Source organism: Zea mays, chromosome 2, assembly GCF_902167145.1.
Source record: "Zea mays cultivar B73 chromosome 2, Zm-B73-REFERENCE-NAM-5.0, whole genome shotgun sequence".
Taxonomy (NCBI): Eukaryota; Viridiplantae; Streptophyta; class Magnoliopsida; order Poales; family Poaceae; genus Zea; species Zea mays.
Genome location: NC_050097.1, coordinates 127,375,418 through 127,397,462, shown reverse-complemented (window position 1 = coordinate 127,397,462; position 22,045 = coordinate 127,375,418). Strand labels below are relative to the sequence as shown.

General features: G+C 40.8%; 1 protein-coding gene and 2 long non-coding RNA genes across 3 annotated transcripts; 2 read left to right on the top strand and 1 right to left on the bottom strand.

Annotated features, from left to right (window-relative positions):
- Positions 1-4,447: 4,447 nt before the first annotated feature.
- LOC109944023 (uncharacterized) lies at positions 4,448-6,384 on the bottom strand. Its single transcript, XR_002267269.2, has 3 exons — positions 5,473-6,384; positions 5,348-5,375; positions 4,448-4,856 (listed from the first exon to the last, which is right to left on the bottom strand). It is a non-coding gene; the product is annotated as an uncharacterized lncRNA (long non-coding RNA).
- Positions 6,385-17,847: 11,463 nt separating this feature from the next.
- LOC103646935 (uncharacterized) lies at positions 17,848-19,206 on the top strand. Its single transcript, XM_008671545.2, has 6 exons — positions 17,848-18,089; positions 18,175-18,255; positions 18,344-18,463; positions 18,556-18,812; positions 18,924-19,130; positions 19,192-19,206. Exons 1-6 carry the CDS (start codon positions 17,894-17,896, stop codon positions 19,204-19,206), a joined length of 876 nt encoding a protein of 291 aa, XP_008669767.2. The 5' UTR covers positions 17,848-17,893.
- Positions 19,207-20,104: 898 nt separating this feature from the next.
- LOC103646934 (uncharacterized) lies at positions 20,105-21,055 on the top strand. The gene is made up of 3 exons (XR_562553.2): positions 20,105-20,334; positions 20,431-20,500; positions 20,976-21,055. It is a non-coding gene; the product is annotated as an uncharacterized lncRNA (long non-coding RNA).
- The last annotated feature ends 990 nt before the right edge of the window (positions 21,056-22,045 follow it).

The following is a 22,045-nucleotide window of genomic DNA, read 5'->3' as shown; positions in this document are numbered from 1 at the left end:
CGACTGAGCTTGTTGAGGTGCAGCTTCGGCTAGTTCCTTTTGCTTCTGGATTGTAACATGGCACGTCCTAGTGGTGTGGCCCTTGCCCTCTCCACAGAATAGGCAAAACAGTCTCCTTGGCTGATCTCCGAATCTTCCGCCGAAGCCCCTGGCGCCTCTGCCTCTTGGAGCTGGTGGCCGAAAGAAAGTTTGTTGTTGCCCCGAAGCCTGTGAGGAGCACTGCGGCCTGTTTTGCTGACTCCCCTTATCATCATTCTGAGTGTTGTGAATGGAACGGACATGCCTCGGGTAGTATCTTCCTCCGAAGCCCCTGGTCATCTCAGAAAATCTGAAGGCCTCCTCCCTTCTTTGGCGAAAGTCATTGTCAGCACGAATGTACTCATCCATCTTTTGGAGCAATTTCTCCAAGGTCTGAGGAGGCTTCCGAGCAAAGTATTGAGCTGCAGGTCCAGGACGGAGCCCCTTGATCATGGCTTCGATAACGATTTCATTGGGCACCGTTGGTGCCTGCGCCCTCAATCGTAAGAACCTTCGGACATACGCCTGAAGGTATTCTTCGTGATCCTGAATACACTGGAAGAGGGCTTGAGCTGTAACCGGCTTCGTTTGAAATCCTTGAAAGCTGGTCAGTAACATATCCTTCAGCTTCTGCCATGAAGTGATTGTTCCTGGCCGAAGGGAGGAATACCAGGTCTGAGCAACATTCCTGACGGCCATGACGAAAGACTTCGCCATGATTGCAGCGTTGCCCCCGTACGAAGACACTGTTGCTTCGTAGCTCATCAAGAATTGCTTCGGGTCGGAGTGGCCGTCAAACATGGGGAGCTGGGGTGGCTTATAGGATGGAGGCCAAGGTGTAGCCTGCAGCTCAGCAGACAGAGGAGAAGCATCATCAAAAACAAAATTTCCCTGATGGAAATTATCATACCAGTCGTCTTTGTTGACGAAGCCCTCCTGATGGAGGTCTTTCTGATGAGGCCTTCTGTTCTGCTCATCGTGAGTGAGATGGCGAACTTCCTCAGAAGCTTCGTCAATTTGCCTTTGCAACTCAGCTAGGCGGGCCATCTTCTCCTTCTTCCTCTGCACTTGTTGATGTAGCATCTCCATCTCTCTGATTTCTTGGTCTAGCTCTTCTTCCTCAAGCGTCGGGCTAACAGCTTTTCTCTTCTGGCTTCTGGCCTCCCGAAGAGAGACGGTCTCCTGGTTGTGGTCCAGCGGTTGTAGTGCTGCAGCCCCAGCCGCTGAAGCTTTCTTCGGCGCCATAGCGAAGGTCTATAGCTTCCGAAGGTGTTCACGAAGACTCGAAGTGGAAGTGAGTTCACCGGAGGTGGGCGCCAATGTTGGGGACTTGTTCTTAAATGCTAAGAGTTAAGAACAAGGCAACATAAAAAGTGTTAAGTGTTAAAGTCCTTCGTCCCTCGAAGCATTATGTCCCCTTCGGGAAATAATGAGTCTGGGACGAAGGTCATAAGAGAAATACCTTCGCAAACATAACAGATAATGACGAAGGACTTATATAAAGCATGAAATATAATATAAGCATCATCGCAGAATCATTTCTATTTTATTAACATGGAAAAATAGAAATGATTTCAAATTACAAATGTACCTTCGGTCCTGAGAGAAGGTAGAAAGTACAAGCGTGACGCAAAAGCAAATGCCAAGTCAGCGTGAACAGTATGGGAGTACTGTTCATCTATTTATAGACGCGGGACGCAGCCCACGTAAAATTACATCCATGTCCATTACATTTGTTAACGGCTTATGGAAATCTGTCGAGGCCCCCGAAGTCTTTTCATCTTTAAGTCGGTTCCTCCTTCTGCCATCGCGCCGAAGCTTCCCTGCGCACAGCTTCGGCTACACTCGACCTTCGTCTGGTTCAGGCTTCGTCCTGGCCGTGCTCCATATTCATAATTCTGGATCCGAAAATACCTGTTCACATAATCCACTCGGAAAACATTGTCAAATCATGTTTTTGAGGACCTTCGGAGGACGAAGGCCCCCAACAATGACCCTTGCGATCCGACTACGACGATCAAGCCCGAGGCGCCAATGCAATCGCTGAACCAACTCCCTGTGGTTACCGACCTTGCTGATGCTAGATCGGCCTGATCATGAAGATCGTTTCCTGTGCGCAATCGAAGAACGAACAAGAACAAGATGCGAGCAATCTAATCTATTACTCGAGGGTGGAGTTCTGAATACACGAAGACAGCGCAGATTTGCGCGTGTTCGAGAGTAGCTAAGGCTAACGTAAAACAAAACTCCAAAATAAAGGAGGCGCAGCTCCTGGATAAATAGAGGGGGTGCAGCCCCTAGGGGCGGCCAACCCTAGGTCGTCCATTATGGGCCACAGTTGGGCTGGTCGTCTATTCTTATGGGCCCTCATTCTTCAGTAGCATGACGAAGTTAAGATCTCTGGCACGGGCCCGAGTGATTGGCCCAGCTAATGAAGGAAGTGGCGCTTGATGTGGAGGTGCTGCTGGTGTAGTCGTACTCATAGTGATGTCCTCATCATCCTCCCCTTCTTGAAGTGAAGTTGTCCTCGACGACAACTCCTCATCCTCGGCCATATATGGTTTCAAATCTGCAACATTAAAACTAGTGGAAACACCAAATTCCGTAGGCAGGTCAAGGATATAAGCATTATCATTAATCTTTGTTAGCACCTTAAAAGGACCAGCAACACGAGGCATTAATTTAGAACGGCGCAAAGTAGGAAACCGATCCTTTCTCAAGTGCAACCAAACCATATCACCTGGCTCAAAAGTAACATGTTTTCTTCCTTTACTACCAGCAACCTGATTTTTAGCATTAGTAGCAGCAATGTTCTATTTCGTTTGTTCATGTATGGTAATCATTTGTTCAACATGTGCAGCAGCATCTACATGTGGGGCGTTCGCAGCATTAAGTGAAATCAAATCAATAGGTGCCCTAGGGATGTAACCATAAACAATCTGGAAAGGGCACATCTTTGTAGAAGAATGCATGGCATGATTGTAAGCAAATTCAACATGAGGCAAGCAATCCTCCCAACGTCTCAAATTCTTGTCTAAAACAGCCCTAAGCATGGTAGATAAAGTTCTATTTACTACCTCAGTTTGTCCATCAGTCTGAGGGTGCACTACTAAAAAATCACCCTAATGCCACGACAGATATTGCAACAACAATATTTTTGTTGCATTAGATGTTATTTATTGCCACGACCTTTAAAAGTGGTTGCAATATATGGACCGTTTTGCCACTTTTTTGTGCATTGCGATAACCGTGACTTTCGTTGCAAGAGAAAGGTGTTATTGCGACCACTAGAACAGTTGTTGCAAAATCACCCTAATGTCACGACAGATATTGCAACAACAATATTTTTGTTGCATTAGATATTATTTATTGCCACGACCTTTAACAGTGGTTGCAATATATGGACCGTTTCGCCACTTTTTGTGCATTGCGATAACCATGACTTTCGTTGCAAGAGAAAGGTGTTATTGCGACCACTAGAACAGTTGTTGCAAAATTACTCTAGTGTCACACCGAATATTGCAACAACAATAAAGTTGTAGCATTAGGTGTTACTTATTGCCACAGCCTTTTAAAAGTGGTTGCAATTTATGCACCTTTTTTGCCACTTTACTTGTGCGTTGCAATAATTATGACTTTCGTAGCAAGAGAAAGATGTTATTGCTACCACTAGAATAGTTGTTGCAAAATGTCCCTAGTGGCTCACCAGATATTACAACATCAGTAAAGTTGTAGCATTACGTGTTAGTTATTGCCACAACCTTTAAAAGTGGTTGCAATATATGCACCTTTTTGCCACTTTATTTGTGCGTTGCAATAATCACGACTTTCGTTGCAAAAGAAAGATGTTATTGCTATCACTAGAACAGTTGTTGCAAAATGTCCCTAGTGGCTCACTAGATATTACAACATCAGTAAAGTGGTAGCATTAGTAGCAGTGTAGAGCGAGACGCGACATGTGCGTAGAATTCTTTTTTTCATCCAAACCGACCGAGCGTGCAGGGAGGGTGAGGCCACCCTGTGTCATATACTCTCATGTCTGCGCAAGGCCAAGGAAATCGCAGTATATACGGACCTGTCACGCGCGACATGTCTAAGCCGTGATCCAACTTTGCGTTCTGTATCTGGATCGCGATGGGAAATATATTCAATTTATTGATACGTTACAAGAAAAATACAAAGAACAATCTAGAAGTTTCTGTTCTCTCAGACACACATCAATAAAACACGCAGGTGAATAAAATACAAGGAAAAGGATCATAAGAATCTTCTAAAATCTGATATATAACCAACAATAAAGAAGAATACAAAGAAAAGGATCTCAAGAATCTTCTAAAATCTGATATATAACCAACAATAGAAAAGAATATAAGGAAAAGGGTCACAAGAATCTTCTAAAATCTGGTATATAACCAACAATAGAAAAGAATACAAGGAAAATGATCACATGAATCATACAATTTTCCAATTGTTGTCTGCATGCCTATACTAGTACATACAACTATTAATGGCTTCTAGATTAGACACAAAGTGATTAGACCCAAAGTGTTACTGCTACAGGTGCTTTAAAGCCATCAAATAATTGGACTCCACGCGCCAGGGACTCCACGCGCCAGCCTTCAGCCGCCTTCAGCCAGCCAGGGACTCCACGCGCCAAGGACTCCACGCGCCAGCCTTCAGGTGATCCTTCTGACTTTGGCTAGCTTATTCTCTCTGATTATCTTTGGTCTATGTTTTTTCTTCCGAGCCTTCATTTTCAGTGCTGGGTTTTCCTGCAATGACGTTTGATGTTCTTCCAAGTGACAAGAAATAACTCCCAGCAAACCCAATGGAAGCTCCTTTGGAATATACAGAGCAACAACAATCAAATAGTGTTCAGTGCATTCATAATGTATGATAATACAGCCACACAAAATTGAACTAACATGCATGGAAAATAGGAATATAAAGCTTTGAGACCCATCTAAATAGCTGCATTCACATGAGTAGTTGTATGGTATTAAAACTTTGCAGATATGTACAACGCTGAGGCGATGAATGGGTTGGGCGGTCCAAGTACATAATATCTAGTATAAAGAAATTTGTTTCTATCAGAAAATGGATTCATTATGTTTCTTTTACAGACAAAAAAGAAAAGTTTAGAGTTAAACACTATAGACAAAGTGCATACAACTATTTCTTACAGGTTACCATTTTGTTTTACTCTCTTATTGATTTTCAAGTTTCTATATTTTTATTAGGTACTTTGTAGACAACTTAAACTATTCTTCAAACTCAAATCTTAAAAAAACATTTTATCACAGGCGAAGGAAGGACAGAGAGATCATACCATTTTGTTTAAGCAGATACGACAACAGCTAGAGAGAGAAACAACAAGTTTAATATTTTAGTTATGATAAAAAAGAGATAATTTTGTTTCCTTTATTATGTACTTTGTGAGTTAATAAAACATACATTTTTCTGAGATCCACCGATCTTCTATTTGCTCGTCGTTACTTTAGATTATCCTGCAATAGATAGTATTACAGAAAAAAGAGGCAAATATAATCATGTCGCAAGTAGAAAAAGAGAGAAGTATGGAGAAATGCTTGAGAAAAAATATGAAAAACTAACTCTTAGAATATGAAAAAGAGAGAAGTTCGTATTGTAGAGATGTGTTATTTTTAGGAGTGCGCTTAAAGAAAAGATATGACCCCCAACTACAAATGATAAGAACTAATTGAGCAATAATTTCACACCATAACACAATCTAATAAAAGGGTGAAAACGTACAAAGAAAAATTAACTGAAGCCATGGAATCAACATCATTTGTTGTTCATGTTTGGCGTTTTTCTGGAATCATTTTCATCATTTTCAAACTCAACATGATTGCACACTAAAATTTTATAATTTGCTCTGCATTCTATGATTGTTGGCAATTTAAAAGTAAGATGGAATATTAGATCGCTCTGATGTCAGTCAGCAGTTGAGGACAGTTTGATTCCAGTATATTTGACTTGGTTCTTGGGTGCAGGTTCTAGGCATTAAAAGGGCAACATCAAGGAGATTATTTAGAAGTATATAGGTGAGCATATATATATGAATAACATCAAGTTATGATTTACAAAATACCTACACATCAAGGAGGGGTTCCAGTTGTCAATAACATTTGAATGGCTGGAAATCACTTAGCAGCTACACATCAAGTTATCTACATATATACCACAAACATCTCATGTCAACTTGCTAACAGGAGAGTAAATAGGATTTTGAAAACTGTGTTGTTGCTAGTGACTACATATTGCATGAATTAATAACTTATCATTAAACTTTAAAGCTCAATACTGGTTATGACTGAAAATCAGTTTAAATTTGTTTTTTTTTGTTACAAGGCTCGACTGGTGATTTTAATCTTTGACTAGAAAGCCATGTCTCAGAATAGTAGGAGTTGGATGCGCATGCACTTCACGACAAATGAGTGGCAAACAAATTTCAGAAAGTTCATACAAACTACATTTGGTGGCACTGCTAGAGGAGAAACTGCACCATGTCCATGTTCAAGATGTCGATGCATGTCCTACAGAACACAATCTCAGGTTCAAAGTCACTTGGTTATTAGAGGGTTTGATGAGAGCTTCATCGAAGAAGGAAACCAAGAAAATGATTCAGATGAGGGCAATGCTGCAGTAGTTGTCAATGATGATGAAACAGGTGACAGTGGTTCTGTGACCGAACTAGTTTCAACGCTAATCAGTGGTGCTATACACGAAGACATCATAGGAAATATTAATGAAGAGCCAAATGCAAAAGCAAAGGCATTCTTTAATCTATTAACAGAGGCAAAGAAGGAATTGTATCCAGGTTGCAAGGAGGTCACTAAGGTATCTTTTATAGTAAGGCTCTTTCAGATTAAATGCATGTTTGGTCTTAGTAAAAGTGCATTAGCGGCCGTACTTCAGTTGTTTCGGCTTGTTCTCCTAGAAGGCCACTGTGTTCCGGACACATTGGATAAAGTACAAAAGGTTATTCATGATCTTGGCCTTGACTACCAAAAGATACAAGCATGTGTCAATGATTGTTTGTTGTTTCGGAAAGAATATGCAGCCATGGATACATGTCCAACATGTGGTGAGTCTAGATGGCAACCAACGATTTCTGGTCATCATGAGGAGGCAACCAACAAGCGTGCCCCGCGGAAAATCCTAAGATATTTCCTAGTTATTCCTCGATTGCAAAGGTTGTATATGAATTCGACCACATCTGAATATATGCATTGGCACAAGGAGGGCTTAGTCCAAGATAACAAAATGAGGCACCCTGCTGACTCTAAGGCATGGAAGCATGTAGATAACATATACAAAGATTTTGCTACTGATCCTCGTAACATTCGGTTGGGTCTTGCATCTGATGGCTTCAATCCATTTGGGATGGTCAATGTTGCGTACACTATATGGCCTGTCATTTTAATCCCTTACAACTTGCCACCTTGGTTGTGTTTGAAACAACCTTTCTGGATGTTGTCAATGTTGATACCCGGTAAAAACTCTCCAGGAAACAATATTGATGTATATTTGCAGCCTCTGATTGATGAGCTCAAAGACCTTTGGGGAAAAGGTATTGAGACATGGGATGCCAAGGAGAAGAAGAATTTTAATTTGAGAGCAATTCTTCTCTGGACAATTAATGACTTCCCAGCATATGGGATGTTATCTGGCTGGAGCACAAAAGGCAAGTTTGCATGTCCATACTGCCACAAGGATACCGACTTCTTATGGTTGAAATGTGGATCCAAGCATTGCTACATGGGACATCGTCGGTTTCTGCCTATGGATCATAGGTGGCGCAAGAACAAGGCCAGTTTCAACAATACTGTGGAAACAAGGGAGCCTCCAGTGCCATTGAGTGGTGAAGGGGTTCTGCAACAGTATGAAAGTTTTGAGCAAATCACTTTTGGGAAGTCTACAAGGAAAAGGAAGCAGCGTGAGGAAGAAACTAGATGGCACAATTGGAGGAAAAAGAGTATTTTTTTTGAACTACAATACTGGGAAAAATTGCTCGTAAGGCATAATTTGGATGTGATGCACATTGAGAAAAACATTTGTGACAGCATATTGGGGACTTTGCTAGGTATGGAAGGGAAATCTAAGGATGGCGAGAAGGCTCGACTTGACATGGAGCATTTAGGCATCAGGAAGGATCAACACATTGTGCTCGGGAATGGAAAATACACCTTGCCATCAGCACTTTACACATTGGGTAAGGATGAGATGATATGGTTATGCCAATTCCTAGAAGGCATGAAGATGCCTGATGGTTATGCCTCTAACATAAAGAGGAGTGTGGATGTGAACAAGTGTAAGGTGTCTGGTCTAAAAACTCATGACTGTCATGTTATTTTTCAAAAACTATTACCCATTGCAGTTCGCAATGTTTTGCCAGAAAATGTTGCTCTTCCATTGATTCAGCTTAGTAGGTACTTTAATGCAATATGTTCAAAGGAGTTGAGTGCTGAAGATTTAGAGCAGTTGAGCACCTCGATTCCTGAAACCCTTTGTCGGCTTGAGATGATTTTCCCACCAGCCTTTTTTGATATAATGATTCATTTGTCAATTCATCTAGCTGAAGAGGCTAAACTTGGTGGACCCGTGTGCTATAGATGGATGTATCCAATTGAGAGATATCTACGTACTCTTAAAGCCTATGTACGGAACAAAGCGCACCCTGAAGGCTCGATAGCTGAGGGATATATATTAGAGGAGTGCATGACATTTTGCAGTCGCTTCTTGCAAGACGTGGAAACCAAGCTTAATCATGCAGACCGTCATGAAGCTGCTGCTGTGAATGAACCACCATCTGGCTTAAGCGTATTTGCCAACATTGACTACACTAAGAAAGGATTCACTGTCGAGTCACTTTCTAGGAGTGAGCTGCAACGAATGAGGCACTACATATTACAAAACTGTGATGAGGCTACTCCATGGATAAAGTAAGATCTTATTTCAAAATCTATATTTTGATACTATGCATTGGCATGTTTCATAGAATTTGAATTACCTGAAGCCCTCTTTTAAAATATTGTAGCGAGCATATGGACGAACTAAAAAAATTAAGTACACGGAATGTTGATCAAAGGCACAAGGAACAATTTGTAGGCTGGTTCGAGCGAAAGGTGGGTTATGAGTAATTTGTTTTATTTGTAATGTCATCCACTAACTGCTGCTCAGTATTATATTTGCAAATAACTTAAACATGTTTTGTTGGCTGCAGATCAGCAAACTAAATCAACAAGGGAAGACAAGTGACCTGCTCTACACACTTTCACAAGGACCAGACCATCGGGCTCGTGTTTTCAACAGATGCTTCATCAATGGATTTCTTTTTCGTACAGAAAAGATAGAGCAGAACCTATGCACACAAAATAGTGGTGTTGTTGTGAAAGGAGATGAAAGCTCTGGTAATATTGACTGGTATGGTGTGATTAAAAAAATTATTGCACTAGATTTTCCTCAAGGTAAGGAAGTTTTCCTCTTTCAGTGCAACTGGTTCCATGTTCCTACTGCCAAGAACAAAGGACGAGGCTACCAAAGGGATCAGTATGGAATTATTGATATTGATAAAACTCGGTTGTGCTATTTAGATGAGCCTTATATTCTTGGTTCACAAGCTGAGCAGGTGTTTTATGTCCATGGTACAAAGAAAAAAGATCGGTGCACTATTGTAAGAATGAATCCCCGAAATCTGTTCGCCATGCCAGAATCTGAAAATTCAGAAATTGATCTTGATTCGCTGCACGTGGGATTTGAAGGCATGAGTGTTTCAAGCAGCGATGAAGTATTGGTGAAGTGGAGAAGGTCTGACATGGAAGGTGTAATCGGTGATGCTTGTGTCATTGAGAAAGCACTTGCTGAATTTGTGGAAGAATCACATGATATTGGGTTAGCAGATGAGGAGGACGAAGAAGACAACACATACATTGATGATGGATATGTAGCACCTGTGGACTCGTCACGCGACGCAAACGATGATGATTTTTTTGTTTAAAAGAAAAGTCACAGACTATTGGATACGAGAAAGATGTTATCCGAGGTTGGCACACACTGAATTGAGGCAAACACGTACAATCGCGTAACTATTACATATCTAGTTCTGATCAGTAGATTTTGGTTGTCATGACTTTAGTGGACAACGGCTGATTTTTTTGATAAAAAGGAAATTATGACTTCTTCATATGTATAAGATTAGATTGAAGATAAACTTTATATTAAATTCTATGGCAGCATATATTCAATAATGCCCAACTACTGAGGTATATATCACAGTGCAAACAATACAAAGCTTTAATATGCTACAAACTGTAACCAGCTAAAAAAAATATGCTACAAACCGACTCAGAATAAACTAGAAACACAATCCTAATACACTAAAACATCTTTTCTCCTTTATATTAAGTCAATCAAAGTTACAACACAAGGAAGTATATAACAATCTCAAACAGTGTAGTATAGACTCACTTTCAAAAGTTTCTATACACTAAAATAATGAAGACCTTTTGTAAGAAACCCAACAAAAAAACGTACCAAATCCACGTGCAACATCATACTATGATGCACTAGCTTACTGAGCGTGTAATGTATTTGTATGCGTTGTGTGATGCTATATATACGGATATCGCTTCAAAGCAAGCGCTCACTGTTGTACACATTCAATGCTTGACAGGAAAATTTCAATATGTAGTTAAAAGATCACATTGTTGTTGTTGTTGGCATTTAACCAGAAATTTTGTTCTTCTGGTATTATTATTTCTGTGCACGTGTTTTTGTTTCTTATTACGAATTTAAATTAATATTTATGTGCATCTATCATGCTTTTTATGTATAACTTTTTCGTAGAGTCTCAATACTCTCAATCTCTTGAAATGGGCTACCTGACTAAATAGTCCATAAGTAAAATTTATAGCACCTCGCTATTTTTTCATGATCATTCATCAACAGGTTCAAGCAAGAACCCTTACGCATCCGAAAAGAAACTACCAAAAAAACTTCCCAAAACTAGATATTGCCTTCTAGGCTTCTACATGAACACTCTATGAAGTTCTAAGGTGCTTATTTTATGCACACGATATAATTATGGATGTATTCATGTTTAACCTTAGAAGAAATTGTGTAAATATAAGAAACTAATTTCAGAAGATGAAAAAGACAGAATTAGCCCCTTCTCTACCTTTGTAAAATGTGTATGAACAGCTTACTGAATTATCTCTACAATTGCAAAATGTGTATGCACATCTTCTAAACGACATAATACTGTAATTATCATTTACATTACGTTTTTTATCCATGTACACTTTTTATCCATGCGTGCAATTTTTTATCCACGCACGCGAGGCGCGCAACCGTTACTAGTTATTGCAAAAGACGATGATACGTATGATCCTGCCCCTCTAAGGGACCGGCGGAGGGATAGGGTTCGGGGACTTGCCTGGACCCTGGAGAGAGGAAGCCGACGATGGGACGTCGAGCTCGGCAGGCGAGTTGTGTCGCATCAGGTGGACCTGCACCTTGAGGACGGCGGAGGGATAGGGTTCGGGGACTAGCAACTGAAGGCACATTCAAATCTCCAAAAAAAAGAAGAGCCAGATTAGCAGACTACACAAGCAACATCGGCTTTGGGGGTTCTGAGGGGGAGCAGCGATACTCACGGAGCCGGTGACGGCTAGGACGACGAGGGTGATGCGCGCCTATTCAGCTCCTTCGCTTAGGCCGGATGTCGTGATTCGGGATGAAATCGCCGCCTCCTCGATGGATCTTTGCTGGCAGTCTTCAAATCAGCCCTGAGATTCCCACCGGGCAAGGAATCTCCCTCCACGGAAGGTCGGAGTGGCCGGAGGGGATGGCAGGAGCGCGGGAGACGGAGCGAGTGGATGAAGAGGGAAGGGGGACGGCTCGCGGGAATGGGTCGAGATAGACTGATGAAGACAGCAGGCAGATGCGTCGATACTCTCGATGCCCACGATGGCGATCGATTTGCCTCCGTGTGTGCTTGCACGCGTCCTCCTCGATACATTAAAAACATGAGTATTGTTGCTACTCCCTCGTTTCCTGTTAGTCTGAGAAGAGGAAATGGAAATTTTAAAACAAAAACACAATGTTATTTCTATTTTTGATATTTATGAATTACCGACTGTTTGTCGACTGTTTGCCGACCGCTTCTGAGTGTGTTCACCCATAACAATCACCAAATTCATGGATTCTTGCTCTACGATAAAAGCAAGAATACGAGTTTGCATAACACATTCTAATAGTTCTTCAAATGGATTTGCTAAATTTAGTTACTTACTATCCAGTGTGCTCTTTTTAGTAATTTAGTCAGGTCCGGCGTGCTCTTTTTTATTTCCCTTGCAACGAGGCAGCCAGATCCAATACACGTGACACAACCTTCGCCTCCACCATCGGATCGCCGCTCACCCATAGGTCACATCGCCAGATGTCGCTTCCCAACACGTCGCGTTGACCGATCTTTCCTCTTTGGTTGGATTTATGCAAAGCACCAATCTATTTCTTCTTTTTTAAAAGGAAAGTGGTTGTAATACTATGGTATTTCATTCAAATGACTGTTGCTGTAATAATCTTTCCTCTTTGGTTGGATTTATGAATTGCACCAATCTATTTCTTCTTCCAACTCCTCTATAAAATAGCTTTAATCCTATTAAATAACTCATTTGTGTTATGGTACAATTTTTAAGTAATTAGGGCAGCTAATATATTAATTAAAATGTTTATGTGGTGTGAGAGGAAAGTGCAAAACCTATATTTGTTTATGAAAAACACGTGAAAAAGTTAGACAGATATGTACCATACAAACTAAATGGAATCCACTGTCGCTGAGTTCTGGTGCTTGTTCCCTCCTTGTAAAATGGAGAGGAAACAATTCAGTTAGGTTTCATTGAGAGAGTGATCTACACGCTTAAGCTTCTACTAGTTGAGTGCCCGTGCGTTGCAACGGAACCGTATAATAACACGATAACTTATGTATATGTGTGTTATATTGTTAGAGATATGTGTCCATGTGTTGCAAGTGGAGGTAGTGCAATAGTCCAAGATCTTTTCTCTATAAAACCATGAGTCGTACAAGAATACTCAAAATGAGCAATCTTAGATTAACTCCATATTAGCATTATTGTAACGGTCCAATATTTTTCTCTAGAAAACCATGAGTCATATAGGAATACTAAAAAATGAGCAATCCTAAGTTAACACCTTATTAACACTCTTATCTTAATGAGCAAGACTAAAAATGCAAAGATCCCATTTCTGAGCTGATTTCTTTGTTGTATAATTCTTTGAAGAGTTAATCTGTGACTTACATAGCCTTATAAGTTATAAAAACTATGAAATACATGTCCAATACTTTATACAGGTTTCTACACATAGAATACTGAGCTATCACTAACTACAGTTTTCTCAACCAAGAAAAATTAGGGTCAGCTATAGCTAAAAGAAGAGCAACATGCCAACAAGTATTTACTTACCAACAGTTTGATCGCCCCAAAATCGCATGTCTCCCTGAGTTATATGTTAAGCTAAAAAATCCAGTCAAAACTTATTTGAATTGAGCTAAAACATACTATGTTGCATTTATGTGAGTAAATCACACTATATTGTTCACACTATATCCAGCCAACAAGTATTTACTTACCAACATACTATGTTGCATTTATGTGAGCTAAAACATACTATGTTGCTTCACGTGGCATTTATGTGAGTAAATCACAAAGCTTACTACTAAAACATACTTTAAAATATTGGGCATGAATTCTTATTTGAATTGAGCTAACTTGAACTATATTGTTCTTTTCAGGAGAAGGCAGCTGAGAAAATTGTTGAGAAAATATATCAAACAGAAAGATTTAAGCTAACAAGAGAAGAGGAAAATGCTATTTTCCAAACAACATTCAAGGAAACAACAGGATGTAAGGCAAACAGACTTCATGGTCATGGGTACCTATCAAGATATCCAACAAGAAGTTAAGTGATGGAATCAAAGTTCCTCGAACAAGCTCGTGCCACGGTTGCAACCAACCAAAAGAACATTGAACTCGAAAGTCAGGTCCAGTTGTTAAATGAAAAACTTGCGTGTGAGGTTGCAGAACGAGAAAGAATACTACAGGAAAAAATGCAAGCACTGCAAGAAGAAGAAGAAAGAAAAAGACAAGTGCAAGTGTTTAGGTCGGTTTCATTTTACACTGTTAAGCCGAAGCTTCTCCATTCGTAGCTTCGGAACTGGTTCGTCCTTCTACCAGATTGCGCCTTTCATACCATGCGCACCTTCATCTCAAGGCCGAAGGTTCCTGTGACAGTATATTATACTTGAAAAACATGTTAGCCGTATTTTTGAGAACCTTTGGAAGATGAAGACCCCAACACCATCCAACAAGCTCACTCGTCGCAATGATGCAACCCGTACTCGATGGTCGGCGAGCTTAACGAACCAGCGAGTCCTATCCCTCAAACTGTGAAATAGCGTGGCCCCACCCCTTTTTTGGCGCCCATGCCTTCAAGAAGATCAACATTCGACACGCACGACTTTGATTCGGTTATTATGAATTTAGTGATAAGTTTGATTCTTTTATCTATACATTGAACTTGTATCATGTATTGATATAGAACTTGAATTCTATGAAAGTTATTTATGGTCTTGTTTAATTTTATCATATAGTGTTATTGGCTATTACCAATAATCGCCATGTGTCCGCCACTGCGCACTAGCAGTCTAGCGCCAGCAGAAGCCAGCAGCCTCCAGCCAGCCACCCGGAGCGAGAGAGAAACGAGCGCCCGGGGCCCGGGCAAAGTCCGTCAGGGAAAGCGGAAGCGAGTGGTAGCTGGCCTGGCTAGCTCAGACACAATCCCGGCGCTCGCTGTCGCGGGCTCCCAGCCTCCCCTCGATCGGCCTGGGTCAAGCTCCGCGACCGCGACGGCCACGCACGCACGCACGCGTCCTCCTTCCATTCCATCGTGCTCTACTGCTCTGCCTGCCTGCCTGCCTTATCTCCTCGTACCGACAACACGGATGGTTGACGGGCGGGCGGACGGGCGGACGACGGGCCCCCGTTCGTTCGTAGTGGTCGCGTCGTGGCGCGGGGCGGGGCCTGCTGCGCGCGGTTGCGGATGCGGGCGGGGCTCGTTCGTGATGCGCTGGGGCGTGGAATCACGCAACGCGCAGCCACTTGGCCCCGCCAGGGATTATGCCGCCGGAGGTGCGGGGGCGGCCAGCTTGCTGGAGGAAAAAGGGCTCGGCGCGTGTGGCTGTGTGCCTGTGTGTGGCATGTCCGTCTGTGCCTCTGCCTACCTGTTCGGGCGTAGAACGGTCGGGATTTCTTGAGCGGGTTTCCTGCCTTTTCCTCAGTAGATTTGATTGTGATGCCACGCTCGGCTTCATCTGCACGAGTATCAGTCATGCGAACATCACCAGCAACTTCCTGGGCAATAATCCCAGCAGCTGCCACAAGGGAATCTGTAAGTGTAGACTTGCCTGCAAAAAAACAATAATACAAAGAAAACATATTAACGAGCATTATTCACAACAATTACACCTTTCTTCATCCAGGCAACGTTCCCAAATGGGAAGGGCGCAAGGGCAGGCATTCCTCGTTCCTCCTTCCTAATCTGCTCTACTGCAAGGGTTTCATCAGCCGTCGCCCGTCCGGGTTTCAGGTTGAGGTACGCGCCGCCCCCAATCTCCATTCCTAATCTCCGAGCTCCGTCCCCCAATCTCTGTTCGCCGTCCGTCGTTCGGCTCCACTCTCCAGGCCGGCCTAGGACCGAGCAGGCACGCACCGACACACACTCTCCCTGGTCCGTCGTTCATCTCTGAAGCATCGGCTGTCTCTTTTTTTCTCTATTGTCGGCAGCTTGCACGCGTCGGTGCCAGGTCTGGTTACTGTTTTGGCTTGTGCGTTTTGGATCTTGCTGTTGTGTGTTATCTGTCAGACTTCCAATTAGAGAAGAACCAGGATTCACAGAAGCACGATTAGCCATGCCCAGCAGGAGACCTCCCCCAATTCCTGGTGGATGCTAAATAGGGGATTTTGAATGTTCTGAATATGGCTTTGGACTGCCCCAGAGAAAATGGGGCCCTGATAAAGTCCCAGGAGTGCTGAAATGCCCAGGAGTTCTGAATATGGCTTTAGACCTCCCCCGATTCCTGGTTACTGTTGTGATCTTGGTATGAGTGGGAGTGCTGAAATGCAGCTCCCAGGGATTGGTTACCATTTGAAAACACTTGATCATACTTAGACCGGTTGCTATCCTTGCCAATAGGAGCAATCTTTGGAGCATTTGAAATCCGGGAAGGAATTCTGATAGGACTCATTCCATTTCCAGTTGGAGATCTGGTGAAAGCTTGCAGCATATTGCTATCTGTTGGACTACTGTATTGAGCCCATGCCCCTGCCACAAGGATTAGGGAAAAAAACTTAATTAATTTTTATATACAGGGGGATTGACTTCAAAATACATGGGGGCAGTGTTATACAAAAACTAGTTCCAACAGAAGTACCTTGAGGAGAGTTAGCAATAGGTGAGCCAACATGAGAATGTCTGTAGGTTCTTGGCTCTTCTTGGTCCAAATCGTGACCAAGCTGCTGCATCAAGCTAAGTCATAAGAAAACAAAAAAATATCAGATCAATAAACTACATTAGAAAAAATTTAAAAATATCAGATAAGTAATGATCAGTAAACTACATGGGAAAAATTCACATGTAGGAAAAGTAAGTGAAACAGCATGGTGCCAAAAGCTCAATTTCAGACATGTAGATTCACACACATTAAATGACTCCGGAAGGAGTAAAGAAACGGACAATTTAAATTGCAAGTGAATTATTCAAAATAAAGTCAGCCGTCACTGCACTATACATCTAACTTCCAAGCTTATCAGAAGCAGTAACTTCATAAGTCTCTAGAGTATCATCATAAGAATGTGGCACCCAGAACCACAGCAAAATGACAGCTCCAGCAAATATAAATATATATATATATATATATATATATATATATATATATATATATATATATATATAATTCAGAATATTGGTGAGAAGCTGTAACAAGCAAATAGCCTTGAAAACTAAATCAGAGTCATACTTTCTGCGTGTTCCACCAGGACGACTTGGTTCCAACTTGATTCGTTTTCCAGCTATCTCACTTTTATTCAGTGACCGAAGAGCAGCCTCTGCTGCTCTTACATCATAGAACTCAATAAACTTGTTGGTGTTTACCGTCAGCATCTATTACTGCACATAATTCCATAAACCAATCTATTGTTATACTTACATGATTTTTTTGTTCCCTGCCCTGTCAGCATCTATTTTCCTGACCTATGATGACGACTCAAGGAGGTTTGCAGCCGACAAGCAATGAAGCTAATATGTGCACCAACGACAATGGTAGCCAACTTGGTACACGGATTGTGGACGAGATTATGGTCGGGAAGAACGTCTTCTTTGATCTTCCTGACAAGTAAAAATCTATCTACTCATATTGTTCTCTACTGCTTTGGCCTTGGCGCAGATCATAATTATAGTATATTGTTTTCATACCTCTTAATTGTTGAATGAAATCTTTTTACAACACTATTTTAGTCATTGTTTGCTTAGAATATATTTGTGTTGCAGGTTGACTGGTGAGATATGGACCTTGAAATTCCATTGCATTGGAGCACAACCTGGAAAAGAAATTGTCACAGTAAATATTGATAAAGCTTATGTTGCCTTTTACAACGTGGTGTACATAAAATCGAAACTTGGATATTCTGGGAGGGACTTCTTGTTTTACAAGAAATGATGTGGCATTGATCGATCCAGGCTATTGGCACTTGATTACATCCACCAAGAAGAGGCCATGCTGTCTGATAACATGGATGAGAGAAAAATAAGTTTTGTGCTCACAAAAGATCCACCCAGTGATCTAGAGGTAAGCATAACTCCCATCAAGCGTCCAAGGCAGCGAACAAATGTTGATGAAGAAACTATAGAAGTGTCGATTGATGCATATAAGGAGTGGCTTGCAATACTACAACATGATAATCCAGAAACGGGTAAGTTAAGATGTCAAACTCATTACATTAAATACATGATATGTTATAGTTTCCACAGTTAAACTTACATATTGTTTAAGTGCAGATTTAATGGATGACTTCAGGGAGGATACGATCAAAACATATAAAGAATGGTTAAGGCATCAAGGCGATCTTCCAGATATCTGTAATTTCTTTTATTTACAGCCTACTAACATATAGTGTATATTTTCGCAAATTGTTAGAGATGTAACTGATGCCTATGCTATCCGCAGTATTGTATGAACGACAAAGCAATGATGACCTAATATTATCAGATGAAGAAATTCATGGCAGCAGCAAACCTACTGCTAATTGGCCATCTCATGCTAGACGTCATAGGAAAAGAGATCCTGGTATTTTTTACTAAGAGTGTTTTTTATTCAAATGTTGCAATCTTCTACTTTGAATATTTCTACCCATTCAGATGTTATTGGTATATATGTAGATAACGATGGAGTCTTTAAAAAGGAGGGGCGTGGTACCCTTAAGGGTATAGCAGCAGCCACCAAGCGAATCAAGAACGGTGATCACAAACTTAAGATTGAATTTTCATCTAAGCTTGGAGGTCCTGTAGGACCAAACGCTCGCACTTTTGTGGATGAAATCGTATTGTTTACAAAGAAAAAGGCACCACTCATTGGAGTGAAAAAGTGGAAAGATATAGAGCTCAATGTTAGATCTTCTATAGCCTCTGACGTACTGGTATGTGAAATTTCTTTACTTGAGCCCTAACAGTTAGCTAGAACTATTAGTGGTCTACTATTCCCAAATTACTAGACAATTAACCTTCTCTTTATATCAAAACTGAAACAGCGAAGGTGGGAGTTTCTAACCAATGAGGACGCGCATGAAAAGATCTGGTCTATTGCTAAGGAGAGATACAAAGGATGGCGATCAACGTTAAGCTCAACATACAAGGCATACAATAGTTATGCTGAAAGGATGAAAAACAAGCCTGAAGATGTAGACATCGTCGAGTGGCATTACATGATGTTGTATTTTGGATCTGAGAAATTCCAGGTTTGCTGTTTCATTTCCTTTACTTTAACGATTGGCACTTGCATAATATGGATGATTCTAGCGATTTATTTATTAATTCATTTCCAACTATTATTATTTTCTAGAAAATAAGCAGCCGGAACTCGGAAAACCGTCAGAAACAAAGAACGAAGCATATAATGGGTTCTAGAACTTTTTCCCAAATAAGCTTTCAACAGGTAATGATATGACCACTACTTTATTTTCCATGATTAATGACAAACTTGTATGATACATTCTTCACATTACAGAGAGATCCAGAAACTGGTATAGAACCAACCGATCTATCCCTTTGGATGATTACTCATTGTAAAAATGATGAATGGTCGGAAGAGGCTTCACGTGGCATTTATGTGAGTAAATCACAAAGCTTACTACTAAAACATACTTTAAAATACTGGGCATGAATTCTTATTTGAATTGAGCTAACTTGAACTATATTGTTCTTTTCAGGAGAAGGCAGCTGAGAAAATTGTTGAGAAAATATATCAAACAGAAAGATTTAAGCTAACAAGAGAAGAGGAAAATGCTATTTTCCAAACAACATTCAAGGAAACAACAGGATGTAAGGCAAACAGACTTCATGGTCATGGGTACCTATCAAGATATCCAACAAGAAGTCAAGTGATGGAATCAAAGTTCCTCGAACAAGCTCGTGCCACGGTTGCAACCAACCAAAAGAACATTGAACTCGAAAGTCAGGTCCAGTTGTTAAATGAAAAACTTGCGTGTGAGGTTGCAGAACGAGAAAGAATACTACAGGAAAAAATGCAAGCACTACAAGAAGAAGAAGAAAGAAAAAGACAAGTGCTTAGAGAAGAAATGAGGCAAGAAATGGTTGCTGCCCTTGCTGCTGTAGCACAACAGGTATAAAATTTGATATTTGTATTTTTACCATCATTGCTATTAGAAACTTTTGCAACATAAATTGTTTGATCAATTGTTTAATGCAGAGCAACCGTGAAAGCACCACTCCAATCGATCCTTCTTCCGTTGTCCCTACTAAACCTCCTGAACTCATCCCAGCTGATCCTCCTGCACCTGCACCAAGTAGTGCAAACAACGTTCGTACACCAGACACAAACAATAAGAAAGACAATATGCAACAAACTATATTAGCTCTTACACTCTAAGGAATGCTGTGACAAGACGTGTGCAGGCAAGGGGCAACAAAAGAAGCGAATGTGTATGGAATGCAAATGTTCTTGCATTATGATCATATAAACTGTTTTACAACATTTTTTTGATAGTTTTGTTTTTGTAATCCTGAATATGATAATAGGTACAATCCGCAAGTGCAAGCGAGAAGCAAGGTAGATCAACTTAAGAAGCTCTATCAAAGTGTGTTTAAGGTATGTCCACAATCTATTTTTATTTCTTTTGTAGTTGTGCATGCAATGGATTTTAGTAGCCTAAACAGATTTTAGTTAACCATAGGAGCAGTACACATGTTTGTGGCTCTGTGCAGCATGCTTATTTGGTAGCTTGTTTTCGCTCTTGTTAGGCTGGTGCTGCAGCTGCCTTCTCTGGTAGAGATAGAGTAGAACGCTTGCTGCTGCGTGCTTACTGTTGCTGCGTGCTACTGTTTGTTTCTTGCCGCTGCTAGCTGCGTGCTGTTGTGTGTTGTTGTTGCTGCTTGCTGCATGCTGCTTGCTACTTGTTGCGTGTTGCTGCTTGCTGCTTGATGATGGTTGTTGCTGATGCTGCTTGCTAGGAGTTGTGTTGTAGTTGTAGTTGTAGCTGTAGGCACTACAGTTGTAGTCTTCCACTAATGATTAACCAAGTTATTGTAGCTTTACTAATTATTGTTTTGAACACTTCCAACAGGTTCCTTGTCGTCGTGATATCGTCGTCAGCCTAGCTAACCATCGCTTGCATCAATGGAGGGGATGGAGGGGTACACGATGGCAAAAAAACTTCCAATAATTTGCTAGTCTTGAGTAGTTTATTATCTATGTTATCACAATCCAAGCTAGTACGAGGATGCTATGATTGTGAGCTATGTTATCAAATTAATTTGTATTTGGCCACTATTTATTTGGTGCAACCTATTTGTTACAACTTATGGTATGGATATAGTTAATATATGAGACAAGAGACAAATATTATGGTTGTCAATTTTGGTTCTGACGTTACTGATGTAAAATATAATTCTTTTGCATAACATTTTATACCCAATAGAAATGCAAAATGCATTGTCGTATAAATTGTGGGTTTGAATATGTGTAAATGCAACGATTTTATTAGTTGTTGTATGGTTCAGTTGCAATGATTTTTTTGTTGCAATAAGATGTAATTACCATGGATCTATTTCGTTGGGACTTCAGTAGTCGCAACCTTTTCTTCTTGTTGCAACATCATTAGTTATGATATTTTTTTGTTGTTGTTATAACGGTTCTTACCATAGATAATTTTTATAGCAAAAAGATCATGTAGCCACGAGACACATTATGTTGCAAAATGATCAAATGCAACGAAATTATTTGCATTGCAATACATCTTGTTGCCATGAGTCACTTGTGTGGCACTAGTGTTTTGTTGCCACGAAGCATCTTGTGGTAACAAAGCCATTTGCAACAGATTTAAATGTGACATTAACACGTATTACCATGAAATATGTTGTGGCAATAGAATTTTTGGCAACTATCGTAAATGTTGCAATATAACTTATTGCAACAGAATAGTCCATTGTAACAACGAACTATTGCAACACTGAATACGTCGCAAAAGATGTAGTAATTGCAACAGAACGTAAAATTGTTGCTATAGCCTATTGCCACTCTGTTTTCTGCAACAGCAGGCAACGGTAGTTGTTCTATCGCAATTGGTGCCTTTCGCAACGATTTATGGTCTATCGCAACGACTTTTGCCCATTGCAAGAAGGTGATTTTTTAGTA